The 25,208-nt window shown below is 41.3% G+C and overlaps 3 protein-coding genes across 4 annotated transcripts; 2 read left to right on the plus strand and 1 right to left on the minus strand.

Annotated features, from left to right (window-relative positions):
- Positions 1-481: 481 nt before the first annotated feature.
- racgap1 (Rac GTPase activating protein 1) lies at positions 482-12,782 on the plus strand. Of its 2 annotated transcripts, none has more exons than XM_048240275.1 (17): positions 482-642; positions 1,247-1,334; positions 1,433-1,635; positions 2,030-2,172; positions 2,876-2,945; positions 3,063-3,116; positions 3,202-3,279; positions 3,512-3,629; positions 3,863-4,011; positions 6,865-7,029; positions 7,764-7,859; positions 8,324-8,522; positions 9,129-9,234; positions 9,454-9,586; positions 9,872-10,004; positions 10,815-10,914; positions 11,965-12,782. In XM_048240275.1, the coding sequence occupies exons 2-17, from the start codon at positions 1,250-1,252 to the stop codon at positions 12,038-12,040; spliced, it is 1,908 nt and encodes a 635-aa protein (XP_048096232.1). In that variant the 5' UTR covers positions 482-642; positions 1,247-1,249; the 3' UTR covers positions 12,041-12,782. The 2 variants fall into 2 exon arrangements, with proteins under 2 accessions (XP_048096232.1, XP_048096233.1); XM_048240276.1 differs by having other exon boundaries at positions 482-638.
- Positions 12,783-13,119: 337 nt separating this feature from the next.
- Positions 13,120-17,170, minus strand: si:ch211-210c8.6. Its single transcript, XM_048240280.1, has 5 exons — positions 17,010-17,170; positions 15,894-15,999; positions 15,548-15,654; positions 14,776-14,948; positions 13,120-13,736 (listed from the first exon to the last, which is right to left on the minus strand). Exons 1-5 carry the CDS (start codon positions 17,167-17,169, stop codon positions 13,458-13,460), a joined length of 825 nt encoding a protein of 274 aa, XP_048096237.1. The 5' UTR covers position 17,170; the 3' UTR covers positions 13,120-13,457.
- Positions 16,076-24,618, plus strand: bin2a (bridging integrator 2a). The gene is made up of 14 exons (XM_048240277.1): positions 16,076-16,283; positions 18,939-19,066; positions 19,807-19,887; positions 20,036-20,090; positions 20,222-20,316; positions 20,411-20,506; positions 20,599-20,706; positions 20,928-21,013; positions 21,819-21,894; positions 22,129-22,211; positions 22,408-22,506; positions 23,188-23,683; positions 23,899-23,969; positions 24,113-24,618. Exons 2-13 carry the CDS (start codon positions 18,965-18,967, stop codon positions 23,944-23,946), a joined length of 1,425 nt encoding a protein of 474 aa, XP_048096234.1. The 5' UTR covers positions 16,076-16,283; positions 18,939-18,964; the 3' UTR covers positions 23,947-23,969; positions 24,113-24,618.
- Positions 24,619-25,208: the final 590 nt, after the last annotated feature.

Raw genomic sequence — 25,208 nt, forward strand, 5'->3', positions numbered from 1 at the left:
GTTATTTGCAACACATTTTGTGCAACAAATAAAAAAAGGAAACAAACTTGTGTTGTCCCTATCTTTACACAGAGATGTGTTAAATGTACAACAATGCAAGTTGTATTGTTTTCAACACATTTGTTTTAATAGTGCAGGTTTTCCATAGGTTACAATGAAATAGGTTACAATTAGGCTCATACAGACTATGGTAGTTTAATTATTTTCCCAGTTTCTGCTTATCCACAACCCTTGAATCTAGACTGGCATCCACTGCTTATCCACAACCCTTGAATCTAAACTGGCTCTAACGTTGATCTGGCCTAAATAAGGTCCAGATCCGGTTCTCAGTCAGCCTTTAAAGGCCCTTAATTATGAAAAGCATTGCCCTCCAGTCCGTTGACTGTTGCTTGCTACCCTGCGTGTCTGACTCCGCCCATACGTGCTTCGTCATCTAGTTTACGACAGTACGTCTTCATTGTCATTGGTCGCCGGGAAAATTTGAAATGCAACTTTCTATCTTTTTACAAACAGTAGGCTGTTGTTATTGCGGTAACCCCAGCCATGGTGGTGATGGAAAGCATTTGATGTTCATGTGAAGGTTGGATGGGACCATAACGTTTATTACAACGAGATCCGATACCGCTTTGAGCTGAAAAGTATGTAAGTCACGAATTGGTATTTTTAACAGCAAATGTTCGCTAGTTAACTTAGCATAGATGACGACCTAGCGGATAACATCCACCCGTTATTCAGTGGCATTCGGAAGGTTAGAACTAGCCTTAGCTGGGTAACGTTAGCCGTTAACTTTACTATTTTGCGTGATCAAAGTTCAAAGGCATGTTCTAATGTCCGTTGAAATTGCTGTTTTAACAAAGTATTACGTTATCTTGAATTGGTTTGTGAAATGTTATTCACGTAGCGTTAAGCTTAACGTTATCGTCATTGCAAATGAGGATTAATATTAGCTACGTTAACATTCAAGCTAATGTTACATTGCAAATGAGACCACCTTATGATAACAATAATGTTACACGTTTAGCTTACCGTTAGCAATGACTAGGGCACCTCGTCATCTAACGTTGGCTTGTCATTAGTGTCAACTGTAATGGAGTTTGTTCAACGTTAAACTAATATACTGAAAAACAATATCTTTGTCACTAATGTTAGGTCATGTTAACGTTATGCTAGGGGTTCGAATAACCTGCATTTGCGATGTGAACGGTAGCAATGCATGCTAACGGTTTTCTTGTCTGCCTTTGCTCAGACCATGGATACAACAGTGAGGAGTCTTCACGGCCTCTTCCAGAGCCTACGGGCTCAGGTGGAGTTGCTCAGCGAGGGTGTTGAGCCACGTAAGTGGTAGATTACTATCTGCCGTTACGTTACAAAACAGCGTTTCCAATACTTTCTGTTTCAAAATATTTAATGGAATTTGTGTTTTCCCAACCAGAGTTTGTTCAGATGGCACTGAATTTCGAGGACTGTAGACGCAAATGGCTGAAATTGGAGCAGGACTTCTGTTCCTGTAAAGAGGTGCTGGCTAAAGTCGAGACTGAGAGAGGTGCTCTGGAAGTGAAGCTCAAACACGCCCGGAATCAGGTGGACGTTGAGATTCGTAGGCGGCAGAAGGCAGAGGCGGATTGTGAGAAATTGGTAAGAGGGACATGTTGAGACACTGGTAGTTCATTCATATTATAACTGTAATCTGGTTGAAGGAATTAATTGGTATCCTACAGCAAGAAGTACTGCATTTTAAATTTGTACATGTACCAACTGTTCACCTACCAATTCACCCACTATGTAGAGATGTGACGAATATCCTCTCAAGTGCTGTTTGCTTCTTCAGAGAAATTGGTAAGAGGGATGTGTTGAGACACTGGTAGTTCATTCATATTATAACTGGAATCTGGTTGAAGGAATTAATTGGTTTCCTACAGCAAGAAGTACTGCATTGCAGATTTGTACATGTGCCAACTGTTCACCTACCAATTCACCCACTATGTAGAGATGTGACGAATATCCTCTCAAGTGCTGTTTGCTTCTGCAGGACCGCCAAATCCAGTTGATACGTGAGTTGCTGGTTTCCGAGGGCTCGAGTAACAGCATCCAGCTGAATGAAGAGCAACGCTCTGCCTTGGCCTTCCTCAATTTCCGATCTCCTGCTCCCGCCAACCTCAACACCAGCCGAAGGTAAGGACAATGGCCCTGAAACACCCGGTTTGATGGATGATGCACTCTCCTCTTTTATAGACCCTTTCAACAATAAAAACAAAAACAATAACAATGCTTGAATGTTCTATTTGGGCCCCAATCTACTTCCTCTGCATTAAGATAACATATGGAATGTTAAAAAGGAAGTCTTGTGGGGCCAACTATGATGCTGATAATGGAACTCTCTTGAAAGGGTCCATACTCTTCTTTCATCTCAACTCTTCTTCTCTCCTCGCCCCATTTTTTGCTCATCTCCTCTCTTTTACTATCTTCTTCTATACTCTTCTGTCTCCTCCTCTCCTTTCTTCTCTCTATTCTCTTCTCTCCTCATTGACATCATTTAGTAATAATGTGTTTATGCTTTATTAGCTTTCATCTGAGACTGCAGATCACAAGCTGTTTTTCCTGGGATTATTATCTGAAATTTGAGGGTAGTCTGTCAGTTCATTGTATTTGTATTACTAGTCATTACACATTAAATGGACAATGAAGTAGACACAGATTCATCATTCTGTTGAAAACATTTGTGTTGAACAGGACAGGCAGTTGCTAAGTTTAAATAAATTAGTCGTCTTGTTATTCTCTTCCAAGGCAGAATAACTGTCAGTGTTCACTCACTGCAAAGCCATTTTTCCTGTGCTGTATGATCAGGGTTTCATACATATTCCCTTCACCCCAACAGATTGACAACCATAGATGAGTCTGCTTCCATTTTGTCTGACATCAGTTTTGACAAGACTGATGACTCACTGGTAAGTCACTCAATGGCTGTGCAGAGGTGAATGGCTTTTGTAATACAGGCTAGATGTCCCATTGCATCTTCATGTTATGGTTAATGTACTGATTTTGTATCAATTTGGACACAACAGGACTGGGATTCCTCCTTGGTCAGAAATGTTCGGCTCAAGAAGCGACAAAAAAGAGTAAGTAGGGTGCTTGTTTTGATGCTTATTGGTAATCTTTTGACTGACATGCCACATGGGTGATCTAATATTTTAACAATTTCAGCGGTCATCCAGAAACCACACAGAAGGCCCTGTTAATGGTGCAAAGAAGTCTCGCTCAACTGGCCGCACATCAGACAAGGTACAGCAACAGTGCTTGATGGCATTTCAGAGTTGCTAGTTGTTTGCTTGCGCAATTACCTGGAAAAAAAATGTCCTTTTGGCCTTTGTGTTTTCGAAGTAAATTGGCCTTTTATTGCCCTCTGTCCTTCTGCAGTTACCGTTTCCGTGTACAGAATGTCATTCATACGCCATCGGCTGTACAGTTAAATAGTTGTGTATGTGTGTCTTTCTCTTGCCCTGTATGTCCATAGGGTAATGAGTCACTGGTGGCAAAGACCACTGTGACGGTGCCTGCTAATGGAGGACCCATTGAGGCTGTTTCTACTATTGAATCTGTACCATACTGGACCCGCAGCAGGAGAAAGACAGGTGGAATGTCTCTCGGTTCACTTCATTTAGCTGTGTAGTCTTATGAAGATCCATGATGTGTCCAAAATGAGATCAATCTGTGTCAGTCTGAAAGTTCTCGTTACATAGACTTCTTTTATAGCAGGTGCTGATGGCTGTGAAAACAGCTCTTCAGGGCATTCTTTCATGGTAGAACTTAGGTGATGTGTTGTTGTTGTTATTTATTTATTTATTTGGTCCTGTGTCGTCAGCAGCACAGGACTGGGACACAGACTCCATCCAGTCCAATGATACAGTGTTCAAGCAGCCAGGCCGGCCTGAGAGACAGATTTCTACCTCCACACTACCCAGCACTCCTAGCAACAATGGGGGCCTGCGCCTGCATGAGTTTGTCTCCAAAACGGTAAGACAGCTGGGAGAGCATCTACCGCCAGCTTTTGCTGCCAGATTTAACAACACATTTTGCTTTTTGGCCATCATACCTTGTTTTTACAGTGTTTAGAACAGTCTTTATCAATAATTTTTTTCTGGGGACCCACTTTTTAAAAATGACAGACCATCGCGACCCAATTAATTTCAGATCTAACATGCAACCATCAATATTGCCCAAAACGTCTATGTTTAGACCACAGGTTCGCAATCTTTTCTATGCCGGGCACCCCCAAACCATACAGTGCCATATTTGGTGGTTGAATAGATATCCAATAGTGCCTAGGTCTGGCCTACTACCGCTCTAGGGTTTGGTGATTTCACCGACTCCAGATTTCCCACAATTCTGCAATCTCAGTTACATTGTTAAATATTTTCAAATTTAAGTTGGACATGACTAGCCTACTGAAAATATAAGTTTTAATGTACATCCGAGAGTTTGGGGATATTCTGGCAGTCATCACTCTTCAGTATAGTAAGCTGCTCCTGTATTTCTAAAGATAGCCTAGGCTACAACATCTATGTTGTGTTGCAGACAAATGGATCCATAACACCGTGGACAATTCTGATGTAAACAGCAAATATCTCAAGTCGTTATAGCTTAGCCAATTTGTAGAGGTTTCTTTATTCCGAAAGTTGAATCCGCATTTTCCTCTAGACTTAGACGTGTGCTTGTTTAGGCTTAGGCTGTGTATTGGTGTTGTGTTTAGATATGTTGTAAAAATGTGAGATAAATAAATATCAGAACAAGAGAAATAGCCAAAAGATGAACGATAATGCGCCTTTACTGTATTGGAGTTCGCGAGATGGAAAACGAGAGGACAATAGCGTTTAAATTCCATTTAAATTGTAGCCTAATCTAATGCACTGTTGTGCGTTTTAAATCCGAAATAAGAAGGAATGTGAACTGCTATTAACTTTAAAGAGTATAGGCCTATCTACAATTAAAACTATCTGCAGCCTATGACGCAAATGTATGTCTGGTCTATGGATATCTGCTTCAGTTGTTGACCGCACGGTCTTTGAAATTTAAAATGATACTTTTTAGATTTTAATGAGCCAAGTTGAAGAGCTGCTGTCCGTTATTGTTCGCGCAAATATAGGCTGATTCTTGTCCCTTGCATTGTGAGGTCCATAGTAGGCGCCCGACAGAAATATTGTTTCATTGTGTGAGCGAGATGTCCAAGCTCTTGCGTCCCCTCTGCGACGTGTTCGCATCCCAGTTTCAGAGCTATTCTAAATGAGACAAGTATGGCTTTTTAAACAGGGTGTCCGCAGGGTTTTAAAAAGTATTAAAAAGTGATAAATCAAAATTGTCATTTAAGGCCATTAAAAGTGTTAAATGTGGTCTCAGAGGTATTATGTTTTCCAAATTAGGTATTATTTTTTCAGACTATCAGGCGTCCTATTCTGATTGAAATTCTATCTGCTTAAGTTTGCGTTAGTTCGTTTAAATGTGGGCTTTAGCATATCTGGGCACATAATCAAAGATCTTTCGTCTCCGTCTCAACTTATGTTTGATGCTGACGTCCTATTCAGTGGTCGTTCGGCATCATCTCAGAACACTGCGCACTCAACAGAAGTGGCTGGCTTACGTTTTATTTTAGACTTGCTTCAAGGCATATCTTCAACGACTGGACAATCATCGTCGTCTTCATGGGCAAATGCAAGTGTTTCGATAGCTGGGTGAACAACCCAGTGTTTAACGACTGGCTCAGGCCTGTAGTAGGGAATAACAGGCAGGCTTATTGTTGTGGTGTGTAAAAAAAAAAAAAAAAAACATCACTGTCAACTGGATGGGGGCTAACTCACTTCGGTCGCATATGCAATCCACTAAACATAATTGGAATGCGTGCTCGGAGAGAGCAGTTAATTCTACCACTCTCAGCTGTCTGTGCAGCTGCACCTCCACCACCACCGCCGCAAATTAGTGCCACGGTAGGCCTACTGGCCAATACTACGGCTCCAGCAACGTCTGACCTCTGGGTGGTCAGACCACACCAATACTGCGCGCGGAGGCTCTGTGGTGTCTGAACACTGCAGTTAAACACCACTCATTGAACTCCAATGAAGGAATTTCGGAGCCGTTTAAAGAAATGTTTCCCAACTCTGACATCGCGAAGTCATTCACGTGTGGTAAAAACAAAACTGGGTACATCATCAGATTTGCCCACAAGTTCATATTAGGCCTATAGCACACATGCAAACAATAGTTCACCAGTTCATGTAGTGGGTGCCAGTTTGTGAATCAGCAGTTCATAAGATGCCAGTTTGTAATGCATCAACTTGCAGTGAATGCCAGCCAGTGTGCTGGAACTATCCATTCTCTCCATTGCACATTTTATGTAGTTTGTTTTATTTTTATTTACTTAGTGAAATAAATATGTGCAATATGTTGTCAACATCAGTGAGTCTCTAAATCTATTCTTTTTTGTATGTTATATATGTCAAAATCTGTGTAAATAATAGAAAGGTCGCTGATTAACACTTGCAATTCAGTGTCGTGATGGTTTAAAAACAAAATCTGAAGGTAGTAAAAAAAGGTATTAAAAAGTAGTAAATTTAACTTAAGGATTGCTGTATATACCCTGTTAAATCATAATATGTGCATGGACTTTTGCTTTTGTCTGGTTTCACTTCTAGGTGCCAGTTATTGATTTATAGTTGAGGTTTTATATGGTGACATTTTTTTGGAAATGTCAAAAGTGTAATGACACTGAGTTTTGTATATCATGACAAGGGACATTGTATAGTTGTGGCAACCCTGAAAAAGAAAAGTCAAGACGGTTAAAGCTGAATGATGTGCCATCATTTCTCTTTGTAACAGGTGATCAAACCTGAATCCTGTGTGCCCTGTGGCAAGAGGATCAAGTTTGGGAAGATCTCTCTGAAGTGCCGAGACTGCCGCGTGGTGTCCCACCCTGAGTGCCGCGAGCGCTGTCCGCTGCCATGCATACCAACCATGGCTGGCACCCCAGTTAAGATTGGCGAGGTATGGTGCAGATAAGAGACTTGGGCCCAATCCCATTTCTACTCCTTAGTCCTGCCCCTTCACAGGGCTTAAAGTATTCCGGCTGCGTGCCGGATCTCTGGTGTGTCACGGCTGTGTGGGTCCTATGTACGACCCCGAAAATCTTTCAGGCTCAGGTTTTTTTTTTACTTTAAGCCCTGCCTTCAGTATGGTGCAAAGAGTGCAGATAAGAGATCTAGACTTAGTGTGACCAATTTTATCAGCTAAGATTTTACCTCATTGATTCAATTGGTTAATTTTTGTGACCTTAATATTAAAATAAGAACGGGGATTTTACTACCATGTGCAGTCACCTTTGGCTAACTATTCAACTGTAATCCTCCTTCTACTCTGGACATTGCGGCCACTTCCACTTTGGGACAGCTCAATGAAAACTAACACACACACACAACTGAAATGAATTAAAAATGACACCGTAAATTCGGCCATTCAGTCAGGTAATTTTTCAGCAATGAGCCAGCTGGTAGTTTGTAGGGGCACTGACTCGTCAACTTCAGACTGCAACCCTTTTGCCGTTTTATCTATCTTATCAGAATAATTCTGTGACATTCTCAATGACCAAATACAACCACTTGTGTAGGCCATAGTCTGTGCTATGTCAAGAGGACACAATGTGGCTGCAATGTTGGGTTAGTAGTTTGCTGTTGTGTGTCCCACTCTGATGGTCCTTGTTTTATTTCCTGTCATGTGACCAGGGCAGTCTGGCGGACTACGTGTCGGGCTCGTCTCCCATGATCCCCTCTCTGGTGGTCCACTGTGTGAATGAGATTGAGCAGCGCGGCCTGAACGAGGTGAGAACTCAGAGTCCTGAGCTTCTGACTGCTGTCAAGGTTTCACATGAGAAGAGGACAATTTAATAATCATGATGTTATCGGAATTTCAAGTAAATTTTAATCTGGATTACAGGATTAAGAGAGTTGTGTAATGCCATGATTGTGAGATATGATTCAGAAGCCAACTCGCTCTCTGCCCGTAAGGCAGTGCAGCATGCTGTCTCTGAGAGGCTTAACTGGCATGTGGGTTCATTTGCCAAATCCTCCAACAGCAGCAAAACATTGCATTTCTGTAGTACTTTTTAAGGCACCCAAGCTGCTTCAAAGTGATGGCGGAACTAACCACCGCCAATGTGTAGCACCCACCTGGGTGATGCATGGCAGCCATTATGTGCCAAAATGCTCACCACACACCAGTTTGAGGTGGAGAGTGAGGGAATGACTTACATGTGTGCCTCTTCCCTTTCTGTCACCCCCTGCAGGCTGGACTGTACCGGCTGTCTGGAGCTGAGAGAACAGTCCGTGAGCTGAAGGACAAGTTCCTGCGTGGGAAGACTGTCCCGCTGCTCAGCAAGGTGGACGATATCCACGCCATCACAGGCCTTCTGAAGGACTTCCTGAGGAACCTGCGGGAGCCTCTGCTCACCTTCCGGCTCAATCGGACCTTCATGGATGCTGCAGGTGGGTGCCAGAGCCCAGGACAAGCCCACGTTGCACATTCTGATCAGGCCAGGCCCTATATTTTGTAGGACTAGTATGTATTATGTTTGTGCCTACATGATCAGGTTGTGTTCACTGTGACTGAACAATGCACTGGCCCTCTGACATTGAGTGGTATGGCTAGAGTAAATACAATTCTAAGGGCATAAAAGCACACATTAACTATATGTGTTCATTGTTCAAATAGTGGTTTGAGATTCAGCAGCGAGATTCCCTTTCTGTACCCTTGTAGTTGTAATGGTGTAGAGTGATGTTTTTTTGTTCTAACTTGTTAAAATATTTATAGAGGAAGGAAGCACTCTGAAGACGGTTTTATAGTATCTCTATGCCTCTTGGTTCTGTTTGGCTTTTGGCTATGTTTTCAGACGAGTGTAATCAAGCTTATTTAAATGTGCTAAAAGATTGAGACTGGAAATTTGTACTGTATACTCATAAACACTATAAATTCAGCTGATGTAATCACTCCAAGACTCAGTCATGATTCAATAGGACTGAATTCTTCCAAAACTTCAATGCACATTTGTGTCACAGTTAAGACGTGATGAACAACTCTTTTCTGTTCCTCAGAGGTGGGCGATGAGGACAACAGCATTGCCCTGATGTACCAGACCATCAGCGATCTGCCGCAGCCCCACCGTGACACTCTGGCCTTCCTGGTCATTCATCTGCAGAGGTCAGTGACACTGTGCTACTTCACTTGCCTTGTGCTTAGAGAAGATGTGAGGAAATATGATCATTCTGTTTTTGTTGAAATAGTATATCAACCTTGTTAATACAAAGTCTGAAACACAAAATCTGTGTACTGAAAGGGTTATTTGAATGAGGAGAAACAAATCTGAATGTTGTTCTATTAATGTATATATTAACTGTCTGCATTGCATCTATTTGTCAGAGTTGCCCAGAGTTCAGCTACTAAAATGAATGTCACCAATCTGGCACGAGTGTTTGGACCCACGATTGTGGGTCATGCAGTGCCTGACCCAGAACCCATGACAATTCTCCAGGACACCAAACGCCAGCCAAAGGTACTAATACTCAAACACTAGACAGTAACACTTTTAAAAAGACTGCTACAGACTGCCAACTTTTATTTTTTTTAATCCATGATGGCATCATCCAGAATACCCTTCTCTCTGAAGCAAGCCCCATAAGAATTGTTCCCCTAAGGCATCATATCTCATGAAATGTAATCTAATGTGTGCCTTGAGGTTATTGTACGTGGTAGTCTGTGTTTATGTGGGTTTGAAGAGGATGAGGCAATAGGCAGTAAACCTCATAGTGGTAATGCGGTTTCTTCTGCGTGGACGCAGGTGGTGGAGCGCCTCCTTGCCCTGCCCACCGAGTACTGGAGCCAGTACATGATGGCGGAGAATGACCAGGACCACCACCTTGATCACATGATCATTGAGAACAGCAACTGCTATGCCACGCCAGACCACAAAGGTGAGTGGTCATCGTCATCTTCAGAATGTCTTGTTTCAGAATGCAAACAAGACCAGCAAAAAGACAGGAAAACTCTTTGCTGTGTTGTACTAATGTATGTCATACATAGAGGGGAAAAATGTTTCCACCAATGTTTTTACACAGAAGAAAGATAGAGTACATTAGTATTGATTATATGAAGTGACTGTGTTGCCTACTTCAGGTTGATAAGTAACACTTGAGTCCAACCTGAATGTTCTCCTTGACAGTCTCAGATGCTCAATTTTGTCTAGTTTAAACGATTGGTGGTCAGTTGACGTATAGATGGATACTTTATTGATCCCCAGGGGAAATTCAAGGTCTCAGTAGCATACAGACATCACACACACATTGACTAACAGCAAAAAAAGGTAATTAAGTATATTATATATAAAAAAAAAAAAAAACACAACTAAGCAATAAGGACAGTAGAAGATAAAGAATATACTAAAATACAAATTGTACTAAATAACACTTAATCTAAATCAATTCTAAAAACAGTATCCACATAGTGGGTGATTGATCAATCGAGAGACGCTTGCAATGACTGATGTTGCGGTCGTAAAGTGCACACGTTTGTAACACTACTCTTGGGTGTGGCAAAGCAGTGTTCGAGTAGCCATCTGATAACTAGCGTGTCGCTTTGGATAAAAGTGTCTGCTACATACGTTTGTTTACTTTAACTTGTATAAACTGTGTGTACACTGCACAAGATCAGCAGTGTGCTGCTGGAAGTATGCAGGCTGAGCGAGTGCCTTTTACTAACTCTGAACTCTATCCATCCCTCTGCAGTGAGCATGCTGGGACCGCTCACCACTCCAGAGCACCAGATAACCAAGACTCCGTCCTCCAGCTCCCTATCCAGCCGTATGATGAACAAGATCACTCCCAAGTATGTGATAAATCCCCTTACACAATACAGGCATTTGGTGCTGATCAGAGCTCCCCGAAGCCTCAGCCTGCTCCTTGTACACATACACACTACCGTTCAAAAGTCAGTGAGACATATTTTGATCTGTTGCCCTGCCAAACCAAAAGACAACAATTTTATCATCAAACTAGCTGATGTTTTTAGTAAGGTCCCACCTTTGAAGGTTTTAGAATATCTAATTGGCATAGATTTTTAGAAACATATTTAAGTTTCTATAACACACAGTGCTCTGGCCATTAAATAGCCTTAGTTGCGGAAATGGCCTTAAATTAAACAAACAAACAAACCGTTCAAAAGTTTCGGGTCATTTAAAAATTTCCATTCCACTCCATCATCCACTCCAGAATACCAGCTGAGATAAGTTGCATTGTTTTTTTTAATCAGGGCAGCAGTTATGTGCTTATATAATTGCAAAAGGGTTCTCTAATGTTGTCTCAGTTAGCCTTTTAAAATGATATCAGATTAGTAAACAGAATGTGCCTTTGGAACATTGCCCATTATCAACCATTCATCCAATGTAGATATTGCATTAAAGATCAGCCATTTCTTTCTACAACAGTAATTTACAACATGAAAACAAGGACATTTATAAGTGACCCCCAACTTTTGAACGGTAGTAGATGTTTAACTTGCTAGCTACTGGCTCCTTCTTGCATGACTACTATAGCCGGATGGCTGAAAGTAGCTTGATGGTGCATATGTATGTAGTGAGTGCCTGTGTGTAAGTAAGCCCTCTCTAACTTGGAATTTGATGATACCTACGCCTAATCCTGAAAATGGCTCCTGGAGTGTGTACATAGCGTTTTTATCTTGAAATGTTTGAGATGCTGGTTAATTTTATGCCAAGTCAGAGGCTCTTTCTGACCTTGAAGCTCTTGACCAAAGTCCGTTTGGTAAAAATAACTTCCTCCTCTGCCTCTACCCTCTGGTTCCAAAGTTATTGCCTGCGTTGTGCTGTGTTGTCTGGCGGCCCTGGGCTCCTTTTAAGAATGGTTTAATTTTTTGCTACAGGTTTGGCAGCAAGAGTAAATCGGCAGTGGGCTTCAACCGGCAGGGAACTTTCTTCGCTTCTCCACTCCTGAAGTAGTCCCAGTCCGACTATTGAAGCTGGCCCAGCTACTGGCTGCCAATTTCAGGCTACAGTTTTTATATGTACTATTGTATGCTCCTGTCTAGTGCTAATACCTTATCTTTTGTTTTTACTCTTATATCTGTCAGTGTATCAAAGTAGATTGTTATTGTTGTGATTATGTACATAGTAGGTTTTATAGATGTTTGGTCCTCAAATATTTTGAATCAACCAAAGGGAAGCTGCCGCTGAACAAACACCCGTAGTGTCCCATGCAGTGTCAGTCAAGTATGAGTGTCTGTCATCAAGATACTCTGACAGGTTGACTACTGTGCAATGGGACAATGACAAAAGGACTTTTTATTTGTGCAGATTTGTGCTGTGTTTTGTAGAATTGCTCTGTATTTTTCTAGCTGGCTTTTGCGAGTGTTGTACTAGGCAAGGTAAATCTGTAAAGTCTAACCTATTTTGTTGTTGAAGCATTTGAAGGATATCTAATGTTTTCTTTTTTTTATTTTATTTAATTTTATAAGAAAAAAGTAGTCCCTCAAATTGACTTGCACACCTACTACTGTCAGTACGTCATGTTATGTGATGGTCCTTTAGTCCGTTTTTTTTTTTTACCTGGTCTTTTAAAGTAATTTCATTTTGGATCACCATTTCAACTCGCATTATATTTACAAATGCAAATGTATATTCTTTGTTAGTCAGTTGTCTGGAAAAGCACTTATCCAAATTGGCAATACAAACCCCAGAATGATTCTGTGTTGATTATTTCTAACTAACTTATCCTGAAGTATTTCAAGCCCAGTAACTTAAATCAACTGCCAGTCAGTCTGCATCAAGGCTTGAATCAGAATGTCAAGCTTCCTATGCAAAGTCAACCATATGTAATGAAATACACATGGACCTATGCACAGTGTGCAAGTATGTAAGTACACAGGTGATTTCAATGTGTGATCTAAGCAGTGCTGCTTGGATTAACCAGACTTGTATTTTTAAAAAAATAATTTTAACCAAATGGAAACTATATACTACTACTTATGTAATTGGTAGGACCTGATTGATTTGTAAAAATACATGAATCTACAGCAAAATAGATATCTGTGTTTATTTCCTTCATGAGAATCTGATATTACACCATGGTTGGCATCAACAGTAGAGCATGTTATGTACATTATCGCACAAGCTGCTGTTTTAGCAGCAATGAACTTGCATTAGACTTCTTGCTCACCACCTCAAGACACTTCAGTTTTGTGTAACGACTTCATTGTTTTACAGAAATCATATAGGAGAAAGCGTGTCTTGGTGCTGCGAAACATACAAGTTTTCAAGTGTCATTGTCCTTCAGAATTAGTGTGTAAAATGTAGCATACAGAAAAGGGATTAACACTGGTTATCACACTTGTACCCATAGGAATTAGGAATGTCTCTTCTAGAACCTTGGCCAGGGCCAGAGGAGGGGAGTGTTCTGAATGTAGTTCTGGTAGGCGACATCAGAACCCCACTTCTTCATGGCCTGTTTCTCCAGCATGGGAATCCCACTGACGTAGCGCAGCAGGAACCAGAGGAACAGGGGAGACACCACACTCAAGTACTGGGGCCCGCGCATGACTGACGACGCAGATAGAAACAGACCAGACCACTGGAGGATTTCACCAAAGTAGTTTGGGTGGCGGCTGTAGGCCCACAGGCCACTCTGGATGAACTTGCCCTTGTGGATGAAGAGGGAGATTTATTAAATGAACGCTACACAACATAGTCTTGACAGGCCAGTAAGTATTGAAATGGTTAGAAAATGGCATTAAAGACACGTACAACATACATTACACTTTCGGCTCCTACACACAGTTGCGTTCCGTCAACGCATGCCAGTGGGTGTTCCCGACAGTAGCTATGCAAATGACTTGAAGTATAACCGTAATTTGATTGGTTGGTGCTGTCAGTCGATTGGCTTGATTGGCTAGTGCCGTCTGTCGGTGCAGCAATAGCTGAACTTCTCAACGCGAGCGGGAGAAACGCGACGCAACGGACCCACAATTTAGTTCGGCAATGGATGACGTGAGCCCATGTAAAGTGAATGGGATGCGTCTCCAGCAACGCAACGCACGCAGCTGTGTGTACTGTAGGAGCCGTTAAACCAAGAACCAAACAAAACACCAGAGAGGTAGCTCATCCTTCCCTTCAGTGTTCAGAGTCTGGGCTGCTTACAGAGGCCAGGTTGTTTTTTACGGTGTATACTCACAGAATGGGCAGCTAGTGGATTGTGAGGAGATTATTGCTAAACGTGACCATAAATATAAATATTATGGGCTTGAAATCGTGTATGATCGCTGACTGCACCTTTAAAAGAACACCAGTGTACTTGCAGCATTGCCTAAAATTCCCCATGCATTGAGATTGGGTCAAACTTTCGGGGTGTTGCAAATGCAAGCACTTGGTCTGATAGATCGAAGTTGATAAATGATTCTCGAACTAAGGATCATAATATTTCAGTGGCGCAACTGGCTAAGGCATCCATATCACACACAAGTCCAACCTGAGTCATTTCCCGATCCCACCCAATTGCTCTCCCACTTGCTTCCGGTCACTCTCTTCATTGTCCTACATATGTCAATTATTACAATGGCCAGTCTCCCGAGAGAGACTCCAGGTTAACGGCCTTGCTCAAGGGCACAACGGTGGCAGGCGGGAACTGAACCCACAACTTTTCAGGCCACTGCATGGTAACACTTTCTCAATAGAATACTTACAGTATTATCAGGATCTCGTTTGAAGCTCCACTTCTGCTGGTCTGCAATGGCTTCTGTGGCAAACCCAAGCCCCCACATACCCCAGCCAATGTAGTCGGTCGCCCCAAGGGGCACATCGTGCTTCTCACTGTTCAGGATGAGTGTGGGCAGCAGGGTGATGAAGACCCAGAGAGCTGTGCAGCAAGAGAACATAAACACCAGTGAACGCACAGCAAGTAGACCTTGTCATCTGTGAGAGCCATCCGAGAGAAATCAATCACTTTGGGGAAAGAGAGTGTGAATGATTTACAAGGGAGAAATAGGACCAGCTAAATTCTGCAGCATTACTGTGTACGGATGACATTCAATTTTAGGCAGATCATTTATGGGGGCCCTGTTGCCCTTGCCCTTTGCTTTACAGCCTCCCTGTGCTGTCTGCATTTGGATGAATACTGTACGAGTACCAAAATGTCAGTTTCGGTTTGTATTTGCAGACATTTTTTGACAGCTCATTCCCCTTCTCATCTGCAGCTTAACAAAGACGACATTACCATGTAAAAATAAATGTATTATATTAGTTTTATAGCTGCATGTTAACTGCAAATAGTGCAAATAATAATGCAATTCCTATAGAATATAATAATAATAATGCAAATCCTATAGAATAATATTCCTGTGTATACATATTGCATGTTGCTATTGTAAATGTATTTATTGATAATACGGTATTGAATGTAAGAAAACAATCCTGTGTGCAGGTGCAATGTCAACAGAGAGGACTCAAACAGCCTACCTTGCACAGTCCAGTACACAAAAAATGTCCCAGGGCTGTCTCTGACACCGTTGAACCTGCGATCTTGTCCGTCTTTCAGAATTCTCAGGAAGAGGAAGGTTCCAAGCCTGTTCAGCGAAGTCAGTGCTATCAACCATTGCCAGCATTAGCCTACTGATTAACCAAATACCTTAATGGAATTCATTAATGGGAGTTACTCATAGTAGCCCAGCGTTGAACCCTTGAAAAATCCCCTTGGGTTCAACCCTGAACCCTTTGAAATACAAAAAAAGAGGTGTGTGTGTGTATGTATGTTAGACCATATGATCCGTTCACAGGTGTCTTTGGCGCATGTTATCAGACATACCTCAGTCCCCATGCTGTGACCAGTCCTGTCTGTATGTTCTGTCGCTGGTATCCAGTCCCTCCCCAGATGCGACTCAGGTGAGCCAACGCAACAAATGTGCCAGACCCTAAAACAGAATGATAGTTATTATTTTCACATTATGATTTAATTGTGGGCCAGCCATTCAACCATACATTAGCTTGCCCTCTGCTGACTGAGGCGTGTTCAATGATGAATATTTTACTGAGGAGCTGGTTTATTGGTTCCAAAGTTCAAAGGAACACTTTCAGACTAGAGAGAAGCTCTTTAGAGAGCGGGAAGCGGCAAGGGCACACACATTTATTAAGGTGGTACTACTAACTTCATCATAATTAAATCTGCTGGACAGAGATGCCAATAGTGCTTTGACGGGTAAGCATGGATCTCGGTCACTTTCTAATTGTATTGACTGTTAGTATTGAAGTAGTAGTGAAAGTTTTGACTGTTATTCCTATAACAAATGTAGATCTGCATTTTCGAGAATGAAACATTAATTTGTGACACCGACGTAAATGTCTAGGTTTAGGCTAGGCCTACTGAATTGTGTAGTCTGGGACTATATTTAACTAGGCGACATTGCGGAGTTGTGCAGACTGTAAAGTTTGTAACAAAGTTGCAAGATCTCCACTAATTCACTTTCGGAAACATGTCGTGTGGGTTGCTACTGTTGCTATACAGACTGCCTGAATAATAATTTTCAAAAAAAAAAATGCTGTTAGACTACACTCAATAAATACTTCAGAAACTCGGCTAAGAAAGCCGGTCAGAACGACCATTAAGTCGAACAGTATCTTAGGCTACTCATAGTGGGCGGGGAAACGCGCTTGTTTCACAACAACTCCTCAGTTTAGATAACATGCTCTGCGATCTCGTGGTGCACTGATATAAAATAACTCATTTAATTGCACAAATACACCACGTTTGGCATAAAACTTAATAGCCTACAACATCTTGTCCAAACGTTACATAACGTAGGCTACATGCGACTTGCTGAACAATCGACAAAGCAGGCTGTCAAGCTAGCCTGTTGCAATTTAACCATTACGTAGCCTACTAGAATTAAGTTCACCCAGCCCCACAAATGTAAGCTTAGCCTACCTGCTAAATCGTAAAACTTTTCGGTTTTGAATGTCGAGGCGACCGCCCACCCAACCCACTGAATGCCCAGATCAGTGATGGCACACTTCGCTAACGTGCTGCCCATGGTCATGCCGAGAATGTCCAGCAGCACCGGGGAAATCAAAGTGAAATCGAACATAGCCTACCCCGGAACGTTATGACAACACAGCGCAAAGTTCGCCTCATGGATTGGGAGTGGTTTAAAGATAATCTTAATCTTCGCAAGGTCGTGTGGGAACCGTAGTGCGCGGATTGTCAGAGACAGTTGCTGTGGAAGACCTTAATTTCGCTGCTCATTATGGCAATAGTCTGATTAACATTTACAATAATTTCCTTGTGGCCATATATTAGTCTACCTGTGAGCAATGGATCTGTTTAACCATAATAATCTTCTTTGTTCAGCCTATAATTTAATGGGCTAGGCCTACATTATAGGCTACATACAAAAAAGTTACAATGGGCCAAGTCCAAACGGCCATGATTAGTGGGCGGAACAATCTGACATAAGCACCAGGCAGTATAATAGTTTATGGTTAGTCTAGCCTATGAATAACTTTGTAAACTAACATTCTGGTTACAATATGGTTCAAGCAATTAACATAGGTCTACAGAGGGGTTGCCAGGATGTCATCTTTGGGCGGGGTAGGCTAAATGGAGTAGTATGCAACAGGTACTGTACAAAATATAATCTGTTTTTGTGCAGACCCCTTGGCAGATACACGGGACCCTTAACCTAGCCCACATATTTAAAAGCGTGTTGTTAAACCAGGTGATTAAAATACAACAATAGCCTGTAGGGTTGCCTAGTTATAGTGGTGTCATAGACTGATACAGCTCAAATCCATTTCAATAATAATTATTTACAGATTCATATACATCTATCTATCTCATGCATCAGTTATCTATCTATCTATCTATCTATATCTATCTCATGCATCAGTTTTTGGAGTCAAGAGGAAAATGTTGTGAAAATGTATGTGAATATGGCTTCTGTGAATGCAATTATGTTTTCTATGTAATTAGTTAAAATAAATGTAAAAAAACTAGTTGAAGAAAATATTTATTTTAAATATAACAGGGTCAGGTATGGTAGTGTCTTATTTTATTTGTAAAAAAGCTTAATGACATGATGTGAATTTGTGACTTCAGGCTCACAGTTGAACACCGTTGCCAATTATGAGTAACATAGTGTCAACTCATCCTCCTTAGAAACAGAAAAGTGAGGCATGCATGGGGGTTGAAGGTGCTGCTTGTTTTTTAATGAGCCACCTAGCATTACATGTAAGTTGGCTAGCTAGCGAAATTGTGTCACTTGTGTCTGATTGTGTCACTTAAATCAATGTCCACTGCCACTGTCCACTGACCAAACGTGTAAACTCAACTGTGAAACTAAAGGACTAGCCAACTAAAAAAACACTAGGAGAACTGGAGAACAAAATGAGAAAGGAACAAGGATCAAGGCTAGAAGCAGTTTTAATTTGATTAACATGAGCAGTCAGGTTCAGAATCTGTAGCCTACCAGACTTGTGATTCTATGAAAATGCACTGCTTGTTAAGCGCATGCACACTGATTAGCACAGCACCTCAAAATGCCCAGTGGATTCTGGTGGATCTGTTCTAATATAACCTTAGCTCTGAAGGAGAACACAAGATGTCACCTTTGCTCAGAAATAGCACTACCTGTGTTTTCCAACCTCAGTTTCTTTGGATGAGTCATGGGGCAGGTCATTTCTCAGGGTGAGCATGGGGTTTATCTCTGGGTGGGTGCTGCCCACCCCCGCCCCACCAACCAACCCACCCACCCACATAGACACGCCCCTGTTAGCATGCTGGGAAGAAAGTAGACATGGGGTTTACACATACATGACATATTAAGTTTTCAAATTAATAAACATTTCTCTGTTAAAGCAAAGGACAAGAGGAAGACAAACTTCATGGATTCATCAAAGACAAGTGTCAATGCTGCCACTAGTCCAAAGCAAAAGGGTGCCTTTGCTAAACGGGTTCAACGACAATTCAGCAGAACCCAAGAGAAGGTAGGCTTTAAGTCTTTCGAAGAGTGATGTACTTTCTGGTTTAAGTAACATAATCTAATTCATGTTCATATCGACTGTTTGTGGAAATTTTTCAATTAGGTTATGTTAATCAAACCAGAACTTGGAACAAGACTCTAAAACCCCTTGGGTGTATGGATTCATATTGTCCAACACACAATTCATATGCTCTCAACAAGGCTATTATCTGTAAAGGCAACTTAAATGAACATTATAAACCATGACAGTAGAAACAAAGACAATAACTGCGCCTATATTGTAATTGTCATTGGGTGTAACCATAGATGTTTGATTTGCATCTGGCAAACAGAGAAGTTTATTGGGGCCATAAGTGATCTCCAAATAAACACACCCAGTGCCTGGCTAGTATCATCAAATTCCATCAAAGCGTATTTAAAAGCTGGTCATTTATATTTAGCTAGTAGTAGGCCTACGGTTTACCAATGAATGGAAAAACATTTCCCAAAGAACTATGGTGCATTAAACAATAATTTGATTTCCCTTTTTTAAAATTAAACCAGCAATTTTGATGGAAAATGAACTTTAAAAATCTGATTCCTACTGTATGGCGATTGCCTCCATCCGATCACAGATACTCAGGAATCTGTGAAGATCATATTAACCCTAACCCAAAGTGTCCAGTTTTAATGTAAATGTCTGCTTCTGACAAGAAACAGCTCTGCTTGATATTTTGAAGGCATTTCATTTGTGGTGTGTCACAGGTCTTACAGAGGTTTGGCAAGAGTGAGGTGACCAAAGATGAACAATTTGAATATTACGTCCAAGATCTAAACGAACAGCAGGTACCATAAGCAATGAACATACAGTATATAGTTCTCTTAATAATTTCTGATATTTAGCAGTGAGAGATAATTATTATGAATAATGATAATGATCTTTGTTTAAAGGTAAAATGCAGCCTTCAGCTGATATATATAATTATATTTTCAGAGTGATGGGAGTAGGATATACAAAGACCTTAAGGCGTATCATAATGCTGTCAAAGGTATTTATGTTTAATTTTAAAGCTAATAGTATACCACTTCATATGCCTTGGTTATTACAAATAGATGACTAATGCTTGAGATGTTTTCTATTATCATATCTGGACTGTTTTAATGTGTCCTGTCATTACAGTAATGAGAGAGGCCTCCAAACGGCTCTCTCATTCTCTCTATGATACTTATGAATCTGACTGGAATGGACTTGAGGATCTAGGGGCCATTGTGGAGGTGCGTCACTATTGACATTTTCAAACCAATATTTTTTTCAGAAAGCAAAACAAACAACATGTGATTAAACATAATATTTGTTTTGGTCCAAAAGGGACAAGATCTTTTATGGAATGACTATGAGACAAAAGTCTTAGACCAAGCTGCGCGCACTATGGAGTCTTACATGACTCAGTTTCCAGATGTCAAGGTAAAAAAAGATAAGCACTCATACTGTACAAAGAACGACTACTCTTTTTTTTATATCTTGCTCTTTTAACGACCCCAAATGCATGCCTGTAGGAGAGAGTGGCCAAACGCAACAGGAAGCTGGTAGACTACGATTCTTCACGTCACCACCTGGAGGCGCTGGAGAGCGCCAAGAAGAGAGATGACGTCAAGATAGCTAAGGTGCAGTGGAAAAGACCTAATGCAGTTTAGAAGGACAGAAAATCATTGTACATTTTTACATTGAACATCTGTAACATTTTGGAGAGAGGAATGTAATATGCCAGATCTTAGACTTAATCAAACAAAGAAGCAGTATGGCAGAGCTGTCATCTTATCAGCAGGAAACAAGCAGGCCTAGAGTGGTCTGACTCATAATGAAATGTCCACTCTGCCCTGCCCAGGCGAAGGAAGAGTTGCAGACAGCCAAGAGTGTTTATGAAGATATCAACAACGAACTTAAAGAGGAACTGCCTGTCCTTTTTGGGAGGTGAGATATTCAAGGTTCACGCTGCAGCTGGTGAATTTATGCACAGGCTGTGGTTGAGACTGTGGTTTTTTGTGTGCTCAAGTTGTTTTCCCTGTGCACTTAGAATAAACACATTTCTTGGTGAGGTTAAACTATTTGCACAGAATAACTTTTGATCTAATAATTTATCTAACTGATCTAATCTTTCCTCACACTGCTTTGCAGTGTGTAACTGTTGCATGTAAATGATATAGAATGATTCTGTGCATGTCATTGTGTCATATCAGGAAAACACATTTGGCATTGCAAAGGCGTTTCTGGGGGAATTACCACAGTAGACTACTGCATTTCTAGTTTGTTGACATATTGCCCCAATAGCTATTACACTGGATCATTAGAGAAAATTGTCCTCATGGTCCCAACCACCCAAACAGAGCTGGGTAGATCTGTCTGTTTGTCCTTTCATGCACCACGACCTTGACATGAGCTGCAATAAAATCTTTGCCCTCCCTTCACGTCAGAAATCTTTCAAAATATGTTTTATAGAACAGTCATTGTTCTTATCATGCACCTTTATTTATTTCCACCTCAGATCTCTATGTTTTTTGTGCCTGTTGTGTTTTGGTGTGTTGTTGTGCCGTGTTGTGTTAGCGGACGGTCCCCTTTTATGTAAGAGTTTTTTCTCATTGTAGTGCCTATCTGGTCCAGGGCTCCAAGAAATTTTTGGATCTCAGAATAAATTGGACCTTGCTGGTTGAATAAATAATAATGCATATATGTCATGGAGAAATCACTGAATATTAATGTTTTTTTTCCTCAACACTAGCCGTATTGGATGCTATGTGTCGGTATTTCAAGCCATTTCCAACCTGAGTGAGGTCTTGTATAAAGAACTGAACACGGTAAATTGAGTTTCAGTGAATTGTTTAATGCATCTTGTACATGATGGCGTAAGTTGATGTCTGTTTGCAGAGGAATCTAAAATAGTAAAGTCAGTGTTGTTTGTATAGAGAAATGTCTATTGTGAAATTTTTGATTCAACTTAATCCCCACAGTGAGGCTAATTGTGATGAAAATACTATTGCATTTTATGGAAACAGTCATTCACCCACGACCTGGTTATACTTTCTTTTCAGATAAACCGTGATTTTCAGGATGTTCTCACTGGTCTGAAAGATCAGCATCCAGACAAAGTGTTTGTTATCAACAACCTCCAACGGTATGTGCCTACAGCATCTCACCTGTTTAAAAAGAGTGCTTGAAGGTGTTAGCAATGATGTACTTGTCTGCAGTAGTGCTCAATAGTTATGTTTTGCACCAGGAATTCAAAGATAGGTTTCTGAGGTTTGACAAATCTTTAAATGGATTAGACCTGGTAAATTATCAATACAATCACTAACCTCTTCTGACTGCAGCTCTGCCTCAATGAAAAGGAGATCACTGATCTCACCAAGGGCATGGAGGGCCAGCTTCTCAGAGTTCCAGTCTACCATCAGTCCAAGAGGCTCCCTTCGGTAAGATTGCCATCGATTGTTTTAATAAATTTTTTCCCCTTTCCCCTCTGAAATGTTATATATTTTATTATGCTTTTCAAAATGTATTTATTTGTACATTTTTACTACAACTATCTATTTATTTTGTTGTTTTATTGTTATTGTAATCTATGCATCACTGAGAATGAAGACTACCCTCAATGATCCTCGGCATATGTTGCCGATTTTGTCTTGTCATGAGGGGAATAGCACTAAACTGCCTCTAGATAACACATCTGTATGAATACAGTGTTTCCCTCAGAATTAAATTCTATTTGTGGTGGTAGGTAATGTGTGTGTGTGTGTGTTTGGTGGGAGGTGGGGGGGGGGGCAGTGTAGAGTTAACTCGAATGCAACAGTTTTGAACAAATCTGTTTAGCGTGGTTATGATGTCAAAAATGTTTTCTTTAAACATGCGTGCAGGTTCTTTGAGAGACAGAGAGACAAGGAGAGGCTGTGCAAAGTTGCACATAGCTATACAATGAAAGAATTTCATCCAATTTAAATAGTACAACATAGAAAATCATTGTGTGGTGGTCAATGTTGATATTGTGGTGGGCCGCCACAAATTAGTCAGTGTATGGGAAACACTGAATACAGTGCAGAGTGAGAGACTTCATGGCTTATCAGTGCAATGAATTGTTTGGACCGTGTACCATACAGAAGGAAGAATCCAACCAGCCCTCTGAGGAGTGTGGCCAGACCCTCACTAGAGGGATACAGCCCTGAGCCGGAGCTTCGGCCCACTCCAGCGGAGTCCATCGTTGAAGTCCGAGATGACGAGGTGAGCTCAACTCACTCCGAGCAGCCGCTGGCAGAGGCCTTAAACGGAGCATCTGGCGCCAGGTGGAGTGAAAAGGTGGAAGAAGAGGAGAAGGAGGAGGAGGAGGAAGAGGAGGAGGAAGATGAGGAAGAGGAGGAGGAGAAACCACAAGAGGATGACAAACAAGGCAAGCAAGAGCTTACTGCGGAGTCTGCTGCTGCCGGAGCGGGCCCAAAGGCGGCCAACAGCAACTACCCTGAGGCAAAAGCAGCAGAGGATCCACAGGTGAACAAGCCTGACAGCAGTGAGGCACCTGTCAGCAATGTGGTGCTGGAGAATGGAGAGGCATCTGACAGACAAAATGCTGGGGCCGATGTCTCCTCCACACATAGCAAAGTAAGTTTGTGTTTATGGTATTTGGCAAACACTTTGGTTTAAAGCTAATTGGTATCATATTCAGGTTCATTGATTGCCATCAGTGAGTGTCAATCTGTATGTAAATTGTAGGCTATGTAAATATTTATGTAGCCCAGCCACTTTGTTGCCTGCTGATTTCTGTTGAAACATGTTCCTTTCCTGCTCAGTAAAGATGTGTGTGTTTCTAATATAAGGGGGCAGCTGCCAAGGACTCTGGCCTTCACAGGGAGACAGTGATGTGACACCCAATACCGTATATAGAAAAGTATGTCTTGTCTTGTAATTTAACCACTATAATAGCCATTTTAAACAATACGAGTTGTGCCTTTCACTGATTAAAAAACAAAACAAAACATAGTTTGAAGATTTAAGATCTGAGTGTTTCACCATGATACTGTTTCTTGACAGGCAACATTCCATGGAGGGGTCAGAAGATCGTAACATAACCTTCCATCAAGACATGGGATGGCTGGCATGCAGCTCGCCCAGATAAACACAGCCTTGTTTTTGTCTAACAAAAATGAAAAGGGAACACAGCCACTGTTTTTAAATTGAATATAGCTATTGCCTGATTCCCGAATAAATCTATATGTTGAATATAGAATAGTCTATATGAGAATAGGCTATGTTATTCAATCTATGTTATGACTCAACAGGTCGGCATATAGAGGAATCCACAAATTAAAAATGTTTTAGCCAATGTGCAATCACCGAAAGTCATAAACTGTAACATCTTCTTTTTAAGCCTTGTTTAGAAAAGTGCGACATTCAGAAAATCTCTGAGCAATAAAACCAAGTTTTATGTGTCTTTTTAGGGAGAAGGTTCTACATTGCAATTGTCCTGTAATAATAGGGCCTAAATCAGATGTAATGTGTTCTTCAATGGCTTAAACGTAAATAAATGATCAAAAACACGTGTTGTGCCTCACCCTGGCTTTATATTTTCGAGGTCCTGCTGAGACTCCACGTTCTGATCTCACCACTTTCTGTGGCTTGTCAGGAGCAACCCGCCTAACAAGGTGGTATCCTGTCGACTGCTTTCAACTCCTGGCTTTGTGAATTAGCGCCATTGTTTAATTTGTAGGGCGAGAGCGCTAAAGGAAAAGGCACACGCTAACGCGGCGACCCGGGAGTTCCTGGAGTTTGCGTGGTTCCTTATTTTCTTCGAGCTGTTCCTGTTAGGATAAGATATCATTCGCAGGATTGCTGCTCTTTCTGAATCTGAACGTTTACTGTTGGTACGTAAGTAGCAGGCTGTGTCCTACCACAGCCGCAGGACTAATGTGATTATTGGTTTCAAGGTTTTAACATAGTTGGCCTCGCTTACTGGGTGGTTAGTTAACATTACTTGCGCTGACATGTAGCTATGATCCCGTGACATGAGCTACATTGTTTCATTTCACCCTTTGTTGTAGGCTAAGGGCGGTAGGTAAGATGTCAGACAAAAGTTGTAGCTTAGTTTGTAGCAACTGTAGCCTAGTTTTTGATGTGCCTATTTCTGATG

The sequence above is a fragment of the Alosa alosa genome, chromosome 4 (genome assembly GCF_017589495.1).
Source record: "Alosa alosa isolate M-15738 ecotype Scorff River chromosome 4, AALO_Geno_1.1, whole genome shotgun sequence".
In the NCBI taxonomy this organism is placed as follows: domain Eukaryota; kingdom Metazoa; phylum Chordata; class Actinopteri; order Clupeiformes; family Clupeidae; genus Alosa; species Alosa alosa.